This window comes from Camelus dromedarius, chromosome 29 (genome assembly GCF_036321535.1).
Source record: "Camelus dromedarius isolate mCamDro1 chromosome 29, mCamDro1.pat, whole genome shotgun sequence".
NCBI classification, from domain to species: domain Eukaryota; kingdom Metazoa; phylum Chordata; class Mammalia; order Artiodactyla; family Camelidae; genus Camelus; species Camelus dromedarius.
In genome coordinates this window covers 5709067-5728838 of record NC_087464.1, presented here as the reverse complement: position 1 = coordinate 5728838, position 19772 = coordinate 5709067, and the positions used below count along the sequence as shown (strand labels likewise).

Here is a 19772-nt window from a genome sequence, read left to right as displayed (position 1 = left end):
CAATGAAATACTCAAAAAAATAATCACTGGCTTTTAATTCTCTTCCTAACCCAAATATAAGGAATACAAAATGACTTCAAACTTATCCAAGCAGAGGAAAAATTCAATGAGACTGAGCTTTTGTCAAACATGCTTCTGAAAAAGTCTGAGGATTAAATATCTATCAATTTCCTCAACTCTAGGATGGTCATTATAAGATGCATCACTGTTTTATGTACCAGTAACAAAGAACAAAACACAGGCATACCTTGTTTTACTGCACTTCACAAATACTGCATTTTTTCCTTTAAACAAATTGGAGGTTTGTGGTAGCCGTGCATGGAACAAGCACCACTTCTTCCAACAGCATTTGCTCACTTCATGTCTGTGTGTCATACTCTGGTAATTCTAGGAATATTTCAAGCTTTTTCGGTACTATTATATTTGTTATGGTGATCTTTGATGTGACTACTGCAAAAAGAGTCCCACTTGCTGAAGGCTCAGATGATGGTTAGCTTTTTTAGCAATGAAAGTATTTTTTAAACAACATATGTACGTTGCTTTTTAAACATAATGTTATCGCATACTTAACAGACTACAGTATAGCCTAAATGTAACTTTTATATGCACTGGGAAGCCAAAAAAATTTGTGTGACTTGCTTTCTTGAGATAACTTGCTTTTTTTGAGGCAATCTGGAACTCCCACAATATCTCTGAGGTATGCCTGTGTAGCCAATCACAATCACATCATGCCAGCAACTGTAAAATGCATCCTCGTTTCAGAAGTGTTAACATGTGAGAAAAAAAAATGCACATCTTAGAGTGGATGTTACACAGTAGCTGTCACGTTTCTCCCTTAATGCCCTGGGTTTAAAATGGACCTACGGAGTCTTAGGCTACTTTCAGAACTCTTAAAGAAGAATTTGACACATACGAAACCCAAAGGCACTACACATGCTGTAGTGGGTACTTTACTTCATTTTTACAAAGGATATATGCTCCTGAAAAAAAAGATGTAAACATAGTAGGAACAGGGCAATTAATTTAAAGAGAAATCAATCCCTGCCATAAAGAGAAAAGTCCATTTTAAAATGGGAATGAACCCCACCTACAATAAACCGTATGATAACCTAAGCACACTCTTCTGACACAGGAACATCATAGACATACATATCCCAGCCTGGGGAAGTCAGCGATGATGACGTTGTACCGAGAGAAAACCCCTCATCCAAGTCAAGGAGCCCCTGACTCCTCCCTTTATGCAGAAACGACTTTTGTCTGGCAGTCACAGCAATTTTTGAAAGACGTGAGTAATTTTAGTGCTTGGCACGTAATAGAGATCAATAAATACTGCTCATCCACGCGAAATAAGTGACTTAAAGACGCCATGTGCTGAGTGTATGCGAAAGGGCAGAAATTTTTCTGTCTCGTATCTTTGAGAAATTTCCAGGTAAGCACTAAGACCTACCATTTTTACAGGCAAAGAAACCAACATAATGAAAACACAACAGGAATACACAGAGTAAGAGGTAAAATCTACAGGAATGCTAGAGTTGAAACTTACTACCACTCGTGGTACTTCTGAAATATAAATTTAATGCTAAATAATCTAGAGGATCTTACAATTGATTTTAAGAGAATAGTGAATAAAATCAACTTAACTTTAGCTTCTACCCAACCGCTTCAGTGATTAATAAAACAGAACAAGTTCAAAGTAGTACTAAAGTAGCCAACCCCAGAAGCCATTGAACTATGGAAGCACCATGGTATTACTGAGAGCTTGGGGTTGGGGAGACACACCTGCCTTCAGAGGAACAAGCTGCTGGGAAGACAATACAGTGTTTGATCCTTAAGAGCATGGACTCCGGAATCAGGCTGCTGGGGTGAGAACCCTGGCTTCACGCTGGGTGACTTACTCTGTGTTTCTCCCTCCTGATCTGTAAAGTGGGGATAATATTAGTACCTGCCTTACAGGGTTGTGGTGAGGGTGAAATGGATTACGATATCCAAAGTGCTTAGAAGTCCGCTTGGCATGAGGCAAGCATTACTAAGTGTGACTTACTAGGGAAGATAAGAGTTTGCAAGTAAAATAGGGTATTGAAAGAAAAAAACAAGGGAGACAGGAAAGTGTGGGCCGAACTTGAATCGTCAGTCTCAAGATTACACATCTGAGTGAAGGCACTAGGAAAAATGCTGCTTCTCTGATTTCTGGCTAAAATCCTGACACTCAAGCTATATAAGAGAATTCTATTTTACTATCACTCTCAAGACAATGTCAGTCTAAAAGACCTTAAAAGTGTTTTCACTTAAAAACACTAGAATCTTGCATAGTAGACTGAGGATCAAAATTCATCTTGTCCGGCCCTGTTTCCTACGTGCCATGCCAGAGAGAATACAGTGATGGAAGCAGCAGTGGTACCACCATCACTGATGCAATTTAATACCTAAACTGTAACTTGAAATGGTGCAATTCGTCCAAGAAGAGAAACCAATTAATTTTAAAAACAGACAATCTAACCTCAAACCATCCTTAAAAGCCTCTCTGCAGTTTTACAGTCACTCCACCCAATTATTATCTTTTTCTTTTTTAGGTAAGCCAGGGAAAAACCTCATGTTGCCCTTTTCTGTTCTTAAATGACTGGTGATTTGGGGAAAATCTCTCTATGTAAAGTTTTGGTAAATCCTCCAATCTTAAGAAATTAGGATCTTTTTACTCAGGGTACCTTGAGCTTAAATGGCTCCATTAAGTTCAAGAGTTCTGGAACATGAATCACGAGTCACCATCCCCGGGTAACCAGGGGGAGGGCATCAATGATTTCAAAGAAATGAAGAAAATGCTGCTGAAGGTGCAAGCTGCCCCCCTCCTGAGACAGAAACCAGTCAGCTTTCTTTATTTTCATAAGCAAATGTTAACTTTGCCATCAACACATTTGTTACCAGGAGCAAAGAGCTCTCACTTAATTGAAACCACAGAACATTTGCAAAGGCCGTTGCCGGAAAGCTTCAGTTTTCAATGGACTGATAACCAACTCTTGCTGAAGCACAGATAAGACAACTGAAATTGGAGAGTGCCAAGTCAGCAATCTTCCTTTCCTCCGGGCTTCTAAATGCTCTCCCTACACCAAGTTAAATCACAGTTAAGCAATGCAGCTGGCCAGCATTAGCTTCACTGGGGAATGCCTTTGCTGAGTTAGGATTTAGTAACAGTCTCCACTTCCATTCATGTCACTCTAAGAAAAACTACGTAAAATACATTTCTGTACAAAACTGCATCTATGGCATGACTAATGTCCTGGGTACACACTTATAATATACGGGTAAGCTTAAAAAGCAAGCAATAGGATACTTGTGACACAGACTAATATGGGAACAAGAGCACACATATAAAATAAAATAATATACAACCCTACCCCAAAGTGTTTACTATGGTTATTTTTGGAGAGACGATCAGAAGAGATTTGCTTTTCTTCATGTTTTCTCATTTTTTTTCAGTTTTCTGCAACAAACAGTTGTATTTAGAGTTTAGGGGGAAATTTTATTTTTAATCTAGGGCAAAGCTTTAAACTATAAAGCATCCAAACAGACAATTTTATTTGCGTAATAAAAAAATTTTTAAACTCTATCCAATGGACAAAAACTAAAAAAAAAAAAAAAATGAAGACTGAGTACGTTCTTTCACATTCTCTAAACTTCAATAGTTATATTAAGTTTTATAAATAAGAAGGGGAGATTTTTCTGAGTTCCCCCAAGTTACTATTACGTGTGTGGTCTAATGGTCACTGTGGTAAGTTTGAAAGGATTCAAATTATCAAATAACCTCAGAATGTGGAGTCAAGAAAGGAAGGGAGAATAGTTTCCCCCTGCAGAACTGAAAGGTAACAAGAACTAAATGGATACATTTATATTCTTCCCCATGTGAATTGAAAATACTGTCAGCCATGTCAGTAAACAAAGGATGCTGCCACCAGCAAGTCATCAGCGGCTACCACCACCCCTGACAGTGATGGGAGGGAACTCAGGATGGAGAAAAGCAGGCAGCCCAGCCTCTGCTGCCACCCTCAGTGGTGCCCCCTTTGAGGGAGGGAACTCAGGATGGGAAGGAACAGGACACTGGCCCCAGACAGCTAAGGTGCACATCAAAGGCATGATCTCCATGAGCCCAGACCTTTGCACCTTCCCATACACAGAAAAGCCCTAAATTCCTTAACTTGAGATGCCTGGTTTTCTTCAATTAACAGTGATCTTTTGATGTTCCGACTACTTGGTCTCTGTTGCAAAAACTCCTGTATATCCTGGCTCCTCCCTTGCTTCTTTGGAGCAAGCAGTATCTTAGAGAGGTCTGAGAAGCCGTTTTCCCGGCTTGAGTCCTCAGAAAGTCTACCAAATAAAACATCTTTGAATTTTTTGGTTATGCTTTTTTTTTTTTCAGTCAACTCCCATTGCAGAAAGGATTTGAGACAACTTAACCAAAATGTATACAGGATGAAAAGAATAAACAAGAAAACCAGGCCAAAGAGAAACAAGCGTAGGAAAGTGGGAGGAAGGAGTGGAGGTGGCGCCTGTAGCAGGGAGGGGAGAATCCGGGTAGGGGCTGCCCGCTCAGCTCTACACTGGTGGAAGGACCTATCAGCCACCCTGGGGCCTCTGCGTCTGCTAACGTGGGGCCAAATTCAGCTGTAAGTCTTTCAGCTGGCAACCAAGAAGTCACAAGACTGTGTCCCACTCTTTAGGGGTTAAGTGAAATGATGATTCCAGGTACTGAGACCTCAGGAAAATTTCTCCCCTGATCTATGGAAGAGAAGTGCGGGAAATTCATCGAGTATCCTTACAGGAAGCACAGTGTGACTGACGGAGCAGCAATCTTAGCTCATCCTCCCAAAAAAAGTACATAGAGGACAGTTCTATGCTGCCAGGCAGAGCAGCTATGAACCTGGGAGAACCCAGAGGGCTTCCCAGGCTCCCCAGGGAGGATTCAAGGCCTCTCCTGGAGCTGAAGGAGCACCCCCAGTGATAGGCAGGACGTTATAAGCCATATTCAGCCCGGTATCTCTGGGTCTTGTTTTGGCGTGGGGAGCACTGCAGTCAGAGTACTTAGCTCCAGGTTCCCCCTTCTGTTTATGTGGTTTCCGGATATGTGGCTTCCTCTTTTAAATTCTGTCTCACTGTGTATGACCTTTTGATGTGAGCAATCTCATGTTCATTTTGGAAGGAGGTGGATAAAGATAACAGTGATCACAAGTGGTGGGGAAATTTTTTAAAAGAAAAATCAAATTAGACTCTTTACCATTAATCCTAAAAAACAGACTAAAGGTGAGAGCAAGCATTAGAGATCCTTTTTCACCCTCAATCAAGCTACTGAGGGGTGGATTACAGCCTCCCACCTCAACAATGGTCTGGGCACCAGCCCAGGAGGCAGCTCCAAGGCATTAAGAGCTAAGAGCAACCTGCCCTCTGAGCCCAGGTTCACAGCAAACAATGGGAATACTCATCAGCAGAGACCACAAATATGCCCTCTTTGAAACACAAGAATTAAAATTTGGAGTGTTAATGGCAGAAGGCAAATTCTGACCTTATGATCCATTTCCAAAGCTTCAAGTCTTGGAGAGCTACTGTATACAGTTCGTATTTTGCTGCTATACACTTAAAAGTGTAAATATGCAACTAATTCTGAATCCTGCACAACCAAAATTAGTTTCGAAATCTAATTCTAAGCAAAAAAATTTGAAGAATCAGTGTTGTTTAATGCAAACAATAAAACCAGCCTGAACCCAATTTAGCCAACTCTTTCGCAAGCCAGTCTTCCTCTGTTGAGGTGTTCCCTGGAAGCAAGCCTGCTTCCCAACTGCCAACAGCCACCCGCCACTGAGGAGTTAAGGCATGTGGGGCACTGTGCTGAGGGCATCAGACACTCAACCTCATGACAGCTCCAGGAGCTGTGAGAGGTCCCCTGACCCACATTTTACAGATGAGAAGACTGAGGCTCAAAAGCCAGGTAAGTAATTTGCCCACGAAGACAAAGCTAATAAATGTCAAAGCCAGGATGCAAGAGAAGTCTGACTTTAACACCAACACTGGCCAGCCTGTTGGCTTGTCCATCCCCACACCTGTCTCCCAGGTCATCGCCCACATTTCTTCTGCAGTCCCTCCTCTGCTGCTAAGGCTGAGAAGAGAGTCATCACAGATAAGGAGAGAAGCCTTACACCCACTTCAGCCACTTCCTCCCATTCCATCTGCCTGGCCAAGCCCTGCCCGTCAGGGACGCCTTCAGAGTCTAGGCTGGTACTGAAGGTCAGAAGACTTTACTCGAACGTTAGCTTTGAAACCTTCCTTTTGTGTTTGGGTCCCTTTGCTACTGTAAATTCTGCCCAATCATTTTCTGACATTAGGCTGGAAACACACAGAACAAAATTTAACACAAAATCAGCCTCTGTATCTAGGTAAAGATTATAAAACAATTGTCTCAATGGTATTAAAGTCTACATTTTCAATAATCCTCAAGTTTTGCAAGTTCAGAGTTGATGTCAACTCAGAACAGACTACACCTTATTTTTAATCACCCATAAAGAAACGTACTCAACTACAGAGTAAACACGGTAGCTATGAACACTTGAGAAAACGACACGGAATTAAGGTGAGATGGACAACCTCAGTACTTTTAAATCGTAACTAAGTTTCTTGTTCCTCCAGTTCCACCCAGAACCAGAAGCCAAAAAGATACTGACAATAAGTGGAGGTGCTGAACACTTACATGAATATGTGGCAGCCGGGGCCCTCACGTTAAAAATGCTGCCACCCGATTCTCCCAAGTATCACCTGGAAGCGGGGAGTCACAGTAACTGAGGAAACAATTACAGTAATCAAACACAAGTGTTAGCCCTGTATTTGGGGGCAGGAGCAACTGTCAGTTACTGAGACAAGAACGACCCTGACTTGAACCCCCAGGAAACCCCAGGTCAATATGCCATCTGTGCACAGCAGTCCTGCAGGTACCTACAATTTAACCACTCAAAACTACACTCACATTTCCTCCCAAGAGCTGTCACCTCCTTTAAAAAAAAAAAAAAAAAAAAAAACAACTGTAGTTTGTAGCTTTATTACAATTTAAGGGCTCAAAATACAGAGAAGTGCCAAGGAGAATATGAAAAGTCATTCAGCATCATGGCATGTGTATTCTTTTACACCTTCTTTTCTATGTCACATAAACACGAACATTTTACTTTACTTAATTTTTAAACAAAAGCGGTCTCATACTGGGTATACAACTTTAAAACCTACTCATTAATTCCAGTAAACATATTTCAGCCACACCATTTTTTAAAGTTAGAGAAGCAGATCCCAGTCTGGGTAAATCAGTGGAATCAGTGGTCCCCAGCTTTGCAGGACACCAATGATACTTGAAATTTCCACTTTGGTCTTGAGCACATCTTTAAATTGCTTCGGAAAAATTTCTAGAGGAAGTGCTGCATCTCAGACCCCAGCCCCAATGAACTGTCCTTCATCACTATCCCTCCACTACCTCCGACCATTTCACGTCTCCAGGAATGTACCTGTCCCTGCCTCCAAATCTCCTGCTCATCCTTCAAGACTAAAGAAGGGAAGAGGGGTAAGTAGGAAAGTGATGAGACCTTCCTGGAGCCCCTTCATGTCAGTGCAGGCCTCTTTCTTCCATATCCACACAGTAACTAGTCCAGGCACCCTGTGGGCCCCTACCACCCAGGATTATCATCTGTTTCCTACCCTGGACGATGAACTCGGCAGGAATGGAATTATTAATCTATTTCCAATAAACAGCAGCTTTATTAACGGACGGGGAGAAGTGAAAACTGCCAACGCGGTGAAAACACAATCACGCACTGACAACTACGACGTCCTTGGAAACTTCTAACTGTCTGAAGGCATCAGGACCTGGAACCATGACATGTGACACTCAACTCACCTTCAGGATCGCAATTTTCACTAGTTTTCTCACACCCGTAATTCATAACGTGAAATGGGTTGTGCCCCAGAAGTTCACTTCCGGGTTGATGATGTGGATCACAGAAGGCTTTCAGTAAGTTTTTGCCAAATTGAATTCTACCTGAGAAAGCAAGCATGGCTCTAAACTGTTTCAAGATAAACATAGTTTACTGAGTTCAAGAAAGAAGGAGAGAACTCTGAGCGTTGCTCATTAAGGTTGGTAAAAGGAGCAGTCTACCTTCATTTAAAGCATTAGGAAAAGGCCATTAACTGGTTAAAAAAAAAAAAAATCCTGCAGTAAGATTCCTTTATCTAAAGCTAGTGTTTCTCAAACTTTCTTCCCACAATTCCCTACAGACTGATGCGAGTCCTTAATGGTGCCCTTTCTCGCCCCTGGGGCAAAGAAGGGAAACCATCTACCTCTTTCCTCTGAGAAAGTAAAGAAAGAACAAACAGTTTCCCCATTTTCAACCCAGGGGAGGCAAGAATCAAGATAAACAAAAGGTGTTGGATTAACCTAGTGTTCTGGGCATAAAAATGGACTAAAGAGCTAAACGTGGATGCTTTTTTCTTTTTTATCAAACCATTAATTAAAAAAAGTATAAGCAGCATCAAAACTCTCCAAGCATGAACAGGTAAGTATATGCCAAGAAATGTTTGAAATAGAAGAGTGACAAAGGGGAACTTGTCTTCCGGATATTAAAATATTATTCAACCTCCAGTAACTTCAACGGGTGGTACTGGCACAAGAACAAACAGAAAGATCAATGGAACAAAATAGGAAGTCCAAAAACATACCCAGGAATTTTGAGTATGATGAAGATGGCATTTCAAATTGGTAGGGAAATGGGAGCTTATTCAACAGATGGTCCTGAGACAATGTACCATTTGGGGGAAAAATGAGGCTAAGATGATTTGTACCCTTTCTAGAATCAGAAAAAAAAGGTAACTTAAAAAAAAAAAATCTCTCCAGGGCAATAAAACTTTCTGAGCTTAGGGGAAAAAACAACCCTAAAGTCTAAAAGAAAGAAAAGAAAAAAAAAAAAAAAAAGACTGAACTACATGAACATCTAACTTCTGCATATCAAACAATATAAGAAAAAATATGGAAAAAATATGTACTGCACCTACTAACAAAAGACACAAGGAACCCAGCTAAGAGTTCTGATGAACCGTCACTAACCAGCAAAATGAACTACTCTGCAGGAATCACAGTACCATTTTAAAGTGAAATTACCTAGAATACAAATACTTTGCAGGTGAGTAAAAAAAAAAAAAAATTATGTTTATTTGTAGAACCGCAGCTACCCAGAACCCTCGGGGAGCTCCAACACCGTAATCATTTCATATATAAATCTTCTCTCAATTCCTTTTTAAAGTCATTACATGCGTAAGGCTAAGGATGCATCCACTTGTTCCTGTGCAAAACCAGATCTCTGCTGACTTAACCTCTTCCCCCTAAATCTATTCCTCCTCCAGCTTTCCCCATTTCAAGAAATGACATCACGACCCACCACCCTGCCTTTCAAGGAAAAAATCCAAGAAGTCATTGTTAATTCCTCTGCCTCACCCCTATGAGCATTCGGTCAACACATCTTTAACTCCAGCCTAAGTCCTGAACCATCCCCTTCTCTCCAGCCCCAATGCTACCACACTAGTCTCAGCCACCCTCATCTCCACTTGGACCATCTCCTAACATCTCCTTGCTCCCCTACAACCCATTCTCCACACGACAGGCAAAATTAACTTTTCAGAACATAACACAATCCTTCTTTCCCGTCTAACCCTCCAAAGGCTTCCTAATTGATTTAGCATAAAATTCCAGGAGACAATACACTCTGGCCTTGTCCTCTTTCTTTCACTGACCCTCAGGTTCCTGTCTAAGCTGGTTGCTGCCCTGTAACTTAACCAGTTCTTCCCTCTACCTCACATGCTTATCAATGACAGTCCCACCAACGGCTCCTCATTATCAGATCCCAGCCCAGACACCACGTTCTCTGAGGCCTTCCCCAACCACCTAACAGAGAGATGACACCGCCCCACCCTGCCCTTCCCCTGTTCTATTTTCTCCACAGCACTGATCACCAGCTGAAACCCTCTTTTTAGTGTCTGTCCCATCCACTGAAACAGCAGCTCAGGAGAGCAAGCATCTTCACCCTTGTGTCCCCAACACTCAGTCTGGACCCAAGGGACCATGAATGTGTTGGTTAAACAAAAGGACAAATCCTAAGCATACTGGAACATTTTGATGAACCAGGACCCCTCCTATGAACTTAACTATGGTATCTGCTCAGTACCTAGGAAGAAGTTAGCCTTGGCCTGTCTCTGATGGGCTGTGATTTAAATTTTGTTCTGCCTGCTTGTTAAAATCTGCTTCTTGTCTGCTATCTGCTGTCACTGCACTGCTAAAATCTCTTGGTGGTCCCTCTCCCCACTTTAAGCACATGGCAGCTCTGTAAAGTAAAAATCAGTAACAATGGAGCTATTTCACTATTAAAGTGCACTACCTTTAGTGCAGATGGGTGCACCTCCCTGGATTTTTCAAAGGCTTTTTTTAAGCTCCTTTCTGGATCTCAGATAGTTACTAGTCCCTAGATCTGAATTCTAACATTTTCAATACCCTAGCATAAAAATACACCATAGTGCCATCTTCGTAAAAACACTGCCATCTCCTTCAACCCACGAGCCAAGCGATTCTTTTACTTTAATAAATAAAAACAAAAATCAGTGAGGTTTTTTTTCCTGAGGTAAAGAATGAATTTGCCTCTCAGGAGAAATGTAAAACTGAGCACACTCAGTACCAAACTAGAGTTCTACCTCGTGCTAGAAGACTTGAGCTGACTTTTTTATACTGAACTGTGCTTGAAACTTCCGATTTAAGAGCTGAGTGTGGACATTTGGCCCAGGCTGCAAAGCACAGCAAAGCCATAATCATGTTACACCCTATAACCTCCATCCCAATTTTGGCCTTCCCCGAAAGTTCCTTAAGGCTGAAATCATCTTGTGCCATCTCCTGCAGCCAGTCTAAACACAGGGTTGACAGGCTGAGAAGCAGAGGACCTTAACCAGCGAGGTAGGTCCACCCCCAGGCTCCAACTAATGTGAGTTCTTAAGATCAGAGAGATACAAAAAGAGGTAAGCTGACAGAATAGGATACGCTGCTTCCTGGTAAGGGTTTTATCAGAAAGGCAGAGTTGTCACAAACAACAGCCAGAGGGCAAATGGTGTGTTTCTACTTTCCCCTAACTGCCTTAAAGAAAATAAACAATGAGATAAAAGAGAGAGAGAGAGAGAGATTTAGAAAGAAAGCCAAGAGCAGAGCCTCAAGCATGGGCTTCGGGAAAAGATCATCTCCAAATGTTGGATATTAACTAGTAGGTCTCGTTTGCATTACATTTCCTGAGCGTCACCACTGTACTAGGACCCCTAGGGGTTTGTATATGTTGATTTTGTATCTGTGAAAATGTATCTGGGGAGCAAAGAATCACACCATCTACTATTCCAACAAACACTACTCTGGTAATTGTCCCAAAGTTGTGATTTCAAAGGACTTGTCCCCAAACTGCAGTCACGTAGATTTACTTTCAAAACCATACTGTAAACAATTTATACAGCTCATCCTCAATTTCTGATGTGGATGTTTCTTTTGCCCAAAAGCACAATTCACATAAAATTCCAGGTAATTAATGGTAGACCTGGGAGAAAAGCTTGATCTCCGGGTTCCCAAATTAGTCCAATTTACAGTGCCGACATGTCTAAGCTTTTCAGGCACTCAGGACCTTTCCTGGAAGAAGCTGGGCTCTGGACTTAAACAAGACCCTAGTAGAAACACATAGGAATGGGGAATGAAAGGGCAGACTTCTATTACTCTTTCATACTCCTTTTCAATCCTTTACTTCCTCCCTTAGAAGAACATGCTTTTCCCCTCACAACATCCAATGCCTAAAAATTTAGACCAGAACTAGATTTAAAAGCTGAAATTATAAGGGTATTGGCTGTAAATCAAGAACCAATGGCAACCATCTTGGCCTTGCCCAGCAATGACTGCTCTGAAAGTCCATTCCCAGAGGACCTTCCCCACACTGGTTTGTTCTGAGGCTGGATGAATCCCAACTGTCATCGGTACAGTCAGAATTTCTGCACTTCACAAGCGTAAGGTTTCCATTAAAGCCCTTTACTGAATCTACATCCTTTTTCTACCTCAAATTCATTCCAATACAAATGTGCCATTCCAAAATCACCTCTTTCTCTTCTAAAGATTACTTTGTCTAATCCTTTTGTTAATCCTGAACATGATTCCTGCCACTTTTATGACTCATATGGCCAACTAGGGGTCAGATACTGGATAACACACATCACTAAAAGGGGCTAGTTAATACCAAATCTACCATGGGCGAAGGACTACTTTTCCTAAAGGTTCTGTTTCCGTTCACTGAACAGACTGGTGTGGTTGAGTGGGCAGTGGACACCTCTGTCATTTACAGCAATGAGTCCAACAGTGAAATCTACCAGTGGAAGAGCTCTTATCAGATTAATTTACATCGGCTCCAGTTCTGCAAGGATAAAGGTGCAGACTTCAGAGAATCAAATAATAACCACCACTGTCACCGCTAACACAGGCACTGTGCTAAGTTTTTCCAACAACCTTATGAGGGAAATACGTTGTCAGGCCCACTTAACAAAGGACAGGGCTTGGACATGGAAAGCTAAAGGGTCCTGCAGAAAGTCAGAGAGGACCACACCCAGAAGGCCCACCCTGGTCCGTCTAACCTCAAAGCCATTGCTCTTGAGCGCAACGCTCACCATCCCGCCTCTGACCTCTGCCGCCAATGCCCGACATCGCCCGACGGGCACCCTATTCCACAACAACCCCGGGAGCCTTGGGTCTGGGAAGCCGGTAAAGGCACGAGCCACGGGTGGACCCGCAGGGCACCTGGCTGGGATGCTGCATGCAGGAGGCGGTGCCCGGGGAGCAGGGGCTCACCTGTAGGCAGCCACAGCGCGGGTCTGCAGGTATTTTTGGGCGGTCATGACTCCCACGAAGAGAAAGTTCCTGTCGCGTGCGCTGCCATCCAGGGCTGGGCCGTGCGGCCAGAGCTGCGTCCCCCGAGCATCACCGCGCGCCCCGCCAGCCTGGGAAGCCCCAGACGCCTGCCCGGGCCGGCAACCCTCGGGGCTGGCGCGGCGCCGCGGGCCCACTCGCTTCAGCTCGGAGGCGCGGGGCAGGACGAGCCGCGAGGCCAGCACGAAGCCCAGCACGAGTCCGAGCAGCACGCTGAGCCAGGCACGCCGGCCGCGCGCGGCCATGCCCGCGCCGCTCCGCCCGCCGGGCCGCCGCCGCCGCCGCAGGCTCCGCGCGCCTTCAGCCCGCCGCCCCCGCCCGCGGAGGCCAGCCCGCCCTAGCGCCGCGAGGCTCGGCCCGGGCAGCGCCGCGGCCGCCGCGGGCCCGCCGCGCCCATCCCGGCCCCCGAGCCGCCCGCAGGCCCCGCGCCGGCGCTTTGTTCCGCACGCCCACCCCCACCGCCGCGGCCTGCGCCTTTAAGAGGGGACCATGCCCGGCGAGCGCCGGCGGCGGCTCGGGAGCGAGGCGGCGGCGGCGGCTCCTCCTGCTCGCGCGCGGGGGCGCAGGGCCAGCGCGACGGCGACGGCAGTGGCAGCGGAGCCCGAGCCCGCGTCCCGCCCTGCCCGCGTCTCCCGGCTGGCTTGGCTCCGCTGGCGCTGCGCCCGCCCCCGTCGTCTTCGTGGCCGGCGCCGCCGCTGCAGCTGCACATCCTCCGGCTTAGCTCGCCATTGCAACAGGAGCCCCCCACGTCACGCACGGCGCGTTATGAAGCGGCCCCGGCGGCGGCGGGGCCTGGCCCCTCTCGGGATCCGTCCGCGCCGCCCGATTGGCGCAAAAGTGAATGGGGGGCGGTTCACGTGGCCAAAGTTTGACGAAAAAAAAAAAACCCCTCCAGACGGGCTCGGAGTCCGCCCCGCCCCGCCCCGCCCGGCCTGCGCGGTCTGCGGCGGGGCCGCCGGGGCGGAGGGGGCGTGGGGCCGGGCTCGGCGCCTGCAGGGGCCCGGACCGCGGCGCCCAGCAGCCCGTTATCCGCCCGGCGACCACGCCCCCGCTGGCCCGCGTTCGGACGCCCGGCGGCGGCGCCCAGCACCCGCCCAAGGGGCATCTCCTCCGAGGGGCAGTGCCTGTTGGCCGCCTGGTTCTGCAAGATGCGTCGGCAGCGTGAATTTTAGGAGGGATTTTTGAAGAAAGGGCTTCTTAGTCCCCAGACTTTCCACGAACCACTCGTTCTTCCTGCATAGTCTGTCCTCAAATAAACCCCACTGCCCATGCCCTGCCCTCCAGCCAGGCGGACCTCACCGGCTACCTTCCTCGCGTCTTCTCGATTCACACTGTATCTTTGTTCCCGCCGCCGTGTGGGCAGGAGTGAGCACGTATAGAATAAACAGTTCAGGAGCCGTTTGAGACGTGCACGCTTGGAGAGTGAACCGTGAATTCAGTTACCTTGTTCCCTGCCACTAGCTTCTAAGCTAAAAAAAAAAAGGCTTACTTGATGTCCAAGCTCCTAACAGTACTAGCATTTAATGGATGTTGAAGAAATGGTAGGTGATGCTAATACTGTTTTATTTATATTCTATGTGGGCAGATACTCAGCTAGTATCTCTAATCTGAATCTTTGTCAATATTTTAACATAGTCTGTCCATAAAAGTGGTGTGGATTTCTAAAGACAGGTTTTGAGAACCGGCTTCTCTATGATGGATTTTTTTTTCTTCTTTTCTTTTTTATTTTTCGTTACTGAAGTGTCGTCAGTTTACAGTGTGTCAATTTCTGGTGTACAGCATAATGTTTCAGTCGTACATATATGTACATACATTCATTTTCATATTCTTTTCATTACAGGTTACTACAAGATAATGAATATAGTTCCCTATGCTATACAGAAGATATTCATTTTTTAAAAATCTATTTTATATATAGTTGTTAGTATTTGCAAATCTCAAACTCCCAAAGGTATCTCTTCCCATCCCCTTTCCCCCTCGGTAACCATAAGTTTACTATGTCTGAGTCTTTTCTGTTTTGTAGATGTTATGATGGATTTTAAATTTTATGCTTTTCCCCTTAAAAAAAAAAAAGAAAACTCTGCTAAGGCAATAAAAGCTGAGAAAGCACCCTTACAACAAACGTTTGTACAGAGAAATATTAGTCTTGTTACTTAGTCGCAGTGTATTGGGGTTTTTTAAGTGAAACTCCTGGAGACTAAGTTATTTTCCTGGGCCTGACATCTTCCCTTCATTTAATCAAATGAACCCAGGAATGAGGGACAGAAAATAAGCATGCATGGAATAATTCTTGGGTTTTTCTTCATTGCTAAAATGACCAAATGATTGAAATATTACCCAATTTAAAGTGCCACCTTGTGGAAGATACAGATACCATCTCTGCAATTGAATGGTGGTCACTCTTGTTTATTCTTTGAGTATCACCACTTTCTTTGGCATTTGTGATTTATGTCAGAAATAGTTCATTGCCCACCTTCCCACAGACTCCCTCCCTAAGAGGTGATCCACATCTAAAAATAAAATACTCATTATGCAGTGAATACAGGATTCCAACAGTGGTCTTGAGAAAAATACAGAACACATAACCATGAATTACAGGCTCTAAAACCACCCAAAGGGGTTTCCAGTAAGACCATAAGCCACAAATGCCGAGTAGTCACCAGATCCCCCAAATTCAGCAACAGCCCCATAATTCACAATGATTTCCATAAAGCACAAATCTGGCAAAATACAAATGTTCAATTTCATGACATAATGATTTCTGTATTTTCTAATCTGCTTTAAACTTCTCTATTTCCTCATCTAGACTAAAATCTGATGAAAAGTACATAAATGTGTGATGGCAGTTAATATTCTGAGGATGCTAAATGTCTTGTCCGCCTTCGTTTCCTGGCTGCTGGATGTCCCTCAGTTCCTAGGTCAGCAACCTCGCCTGTCCACAGGCAGACTCAGCAGGAATGCCCCCTCGGTAATGTAGAGAGAATACCCTATGCTCCATGAAGCCCGAAGGTTTAAAGCACGTGGGTCAAGGGGAATACGACAAAGGTGAAGTCCTCCCAGGAAGAGCGGGGGGATGCCAGGCTAAGGGAGGACTTGAGGAGAAGAGGGAAACTGGGGATCTGTAGACGTCAGCCAGGGGCTCCAGGAACCTTCACACTGAGGCAGGGGCAGCTTCCCAGGCGCAGCCTGCTGGGGGTGAGGGGTGGGGAGCTCCTGCACAGCTGGACGGTCTGGCTGAGGAATTTCTCCTGGGGAGGGACCCAAACGTGTCCCATTAAGGGCCCTCTCAGAGGCCTGGATCAGGAAGCAGAGCTGTCCTAGTTGAGAAATTTCACAACTGGAGGCAAATGCCGGGACCAAGGACTTTGGTGACAGCCAGAGGCCCAAACAGTCAGACGTCTAAGTAAGCCCAGCATGGAAGTCCGTCCAGAGACCGGCCCCACTGACTCCAACACAGCCAATACCAGCAAGGATCTGGGAGAATGGCGTGCATCAGAGCCCCTGCCCCCCAGTACACGTACACACACACACACACACACACACACACACACACACACACCCTCTCTGAAACCCTCTCAAGGTTGGGGCAGCTCCTCACTCCCCACATCTTCCTCTCCTTGATTTATCTTTAAAGGTGAGAAGTCCAGTTGATCAGATTTCTTAGGCATTTCAACTGAGGAAACTGAGGAAAGAGCTTTTCTCAAAGTAGCTGCACCAGAAATGCTCGCTGTTCAGTTGAGGGAGTCATTGACCACATTTCTTGTTTGAAAAAGGAGTGGTGTTCACTATGATCAGACAGAGTCTGTCTCAGTAAGGAAGACCCCTAATGGCACACAGCCCACCCAGGAGGGGCCTGGGCTGGATCAGGGATACCGAGTCATGGTTCTGGGCTTCCTTCTGCACTGAGCCAGTTCCCTCTGGACCAGCTGCGCCTCCCCCTCAGGGTCTCAGTTTCCTTGTCTCTAAATGAGTCTTTCCACTAGATCATGTTAAAAGTTCCTCCTTAGTGATTCTAGACAGATGATTATAAATTTGTTCAAAAAGGCCACATCCTCTAACTTCCTTTCCATTTCCATGCGTGTGATTCCTCATGACACACAATTAAAATTCATCTCTACCTACGTTACCAAACACTTTCTCACAAATTGCAACTCTGTTCCCACACATACTGCATTTTTATCCTGTTCCTAATACATTGAACGCCTGTTGCAGGTATAACATTTCATATAATTTGCAGCAATTTCTTGGAAACCCTCAGTAAATACCTCAATTGTTTGTTGGCAGCAAGCCTGAACAACCGACCGAGTTCCCTGTAAGGGCTTCTTTAAAGACACAGCTCCTGGATTCCTGCCTCAGGCGGGGGCCCTGCAAAAAGTGGTAATAATTTTTTAAAACCTTTAAAGATGCCTCTTTTTAAGAAACAGCAAATGCAAAGTGGGGAGTTATAATAATCCATCCTTTCAGAAGCTCTGTTCATTGCCTGCAAAGAAGAAACTCTATAATGACCATTTTACTAATATTACCACTTAACTTCTATTAACCCAATAAAACTTCACTTTATTATTAATGCTGCTATTAAACTGACATTTAAGGTCCTCATTAGCTAATGAACTTTATTCGGACTTCCCTTTTATTTGCAGCATTTCCAGCTAGATGCAGGAATGGGCAAGTGATTATGGTTTATGTTCTGGCTCCAGACTCTAGTAGATCTGACATTGGTTGTTCCAGAATGTTCTTCATGCTTCCTCAGTCTGCTTATCAGTTCTGTCCATTCTGTCCATCAGATATTGAGCGTGTGTGTGTGTGTGTTTCTCACACAAGTGCATGTGTATATGGGAGAGAGACCGAGAGAAGTTTAGCACTACTCTGTATGCTGGCCGGATGGGATGTAACCTTACTAACTGGAAAACGTTGGCTGCTGCCAGCACAGGCATTATTGGGAAACTGCCCAAATGTTCTCTGGAAGATAACCTCACTGCAGAGACTGGGGACAGTTTGCTTCTAGCCTAAGACTTAATCCTTGTGTAGCAGAGAAGTTTGCCTTTCCCATCTGTTGCCAAGAAATGCCATTAATCTTTAAAGCAGTGCCAGAGTTTCCACAGCTGGAGAGTTTGCACAGAGACAAAGCTTCCATTCCTCAGGAGGGAAGGGGGCCCTCCATCAGAACCCAGGCGCTGGTCAACTGGCCTGCAGCATCACCACCTGAGGGCCGCACACGGTGGTGGTCAGGCTTGGGCGCCTCGTGGAAACGCTCCAAATGTGCAACTCAAACTCTCTTTGTTTTACTTGAGGCCTAATGAGGCATAAAATTGCCTGAGGGAAAAAAAATTCAAGCTGCAGAAGAAGGTTTAAGCTCCAAACTGAGGCAGCAGAAATTCAGATCCAGAAACACATTAAGTACAACACGATGAGAAGACATCGGAAGGCCTGCTAGATGACCCCAGTTCCTTGAGCTTTTACACACCTTGTTGTCATGCTGTCGGGCCTGGGCTAGGGCCATCCAGGGCTGGGTGATAAGGGTTGTTATCAGACACGGCAGTAAGGCCTTTCCGGGAGTTTAAACTCCGTGGGATGAGCCATTCTGCTGTGGAGTCTGGAGAAAGAGGCTCTCCAGCAGGCTGGGGGGAGAGCAGAGTCCGACCACCCATTTGGAGGGCAATTTGATCAAAATGGCAAATTACAAACGCATTTACTTTTGACCTAACAATCCCACTCCTGAGAAGTTTTCCTCCAGTCATACCAGTACAGAACGACGCTTCTACAGGGTTATTCTCTGACACATTAATTGTGGTAGTAAAAGATTAGACCCGCGTCCGTTTAGTGGGGAGTAGGGGAGGAATCGCTTCCGTATCCAACGGAGAATGAGCTGCTCTACGGATGTAAAACAGGGCGAGGAAGCGCTTTCCCTTCTGAGCTGGAGAGAGTGCCGCTCGGTACAGGACGGAAAGCAGAGAGAATAAGAATTTTGCTAGTTTTTTTTTTTTTTTTAATAACAACACTAGAAGAATGCATAAGAAATAAAAGTGAGACCTGCAAAGGGCGTGCTGGTTGAGACATGTGCGTGAGAGTTTCCGATGGATACTGTTAAACATCTGTCTGATTTTTTACTATGTGAGTCTATTATCTATCCCAAAAAAGTACCAATTTCCTGCAAGTCAAAGCTCTAAAGTACTACTAACACAGCATCGACCACTGAGACTGTAGATTCTTCCTGAGACCTTATTCGGTGCAACTGGTCTTGTTTAACGGAAGTGGAAACTGGAGCCCGGAGAGAAGAAACCCAGGAGCCACACAGGGAGGGCTGTCAGCAATCAGCCAGCAACCCGACCCAAAACGCCTCAGGCTGTAGGCAAGATTCCCCCGAATATTTTTTTTTCCAGTTTTGTCTCTTACCCTTTAGCAACTGGTTAAAATGAAAATTTCAGAGATCTAACTGAACTTTTACTTTCCAGTTTCCTTGGCATATCATTATGTGTTCTCCCAGCAGGGAAATATTATTGAACCTTATCAAACCAGCCAAAGGCCTGTATTTCTTCAGAATCTCATTCTCCACTTGTTTTATACTGGCTCCTCCTTGTATTTGATTCATGAATCTTCCATAATCTTAGAGCCTCATGCCATGTCTTGTTTTTCCTTCCTTAAGCATATGAAAGTATCAATCTTTCAACAGTTTCCTGAACTATTGTATTAAACACAGGAAAGCAAAGGGCAGTGCTAGAACTTTGTGACAATGGCGCCCTCTTGTGGTATGTAGCTGTTCCTGTTAAGTGAAGGT

General features: G+C 44.9%; 1 protein-coding gene across 1 annotated transcript in view; it reads right to left on the bottom strand.

Annotated features, from left to right (window-relative positions):
- CHSY1 (chondroitin sulfate synthase 1) overlaps positions 1–13261 on the bottom strand; it is a 60504-nt gene extending 47243 nt beyond the window's left edge. The window contains exon 1 of the mRNA XM_064480524.1: positions 12920–13261. Within this exon, the coding sequence (XP_064336594.1) occupies positions 12920–13242 (323 nt within the window). The 5' untranslated portion in view covers positions 13243–13261. The remainder of the gene's footprint in view (positions 1–12919) is intronic.
- Positions 13262–19772: the final 6511 nt, after the last annotated feature.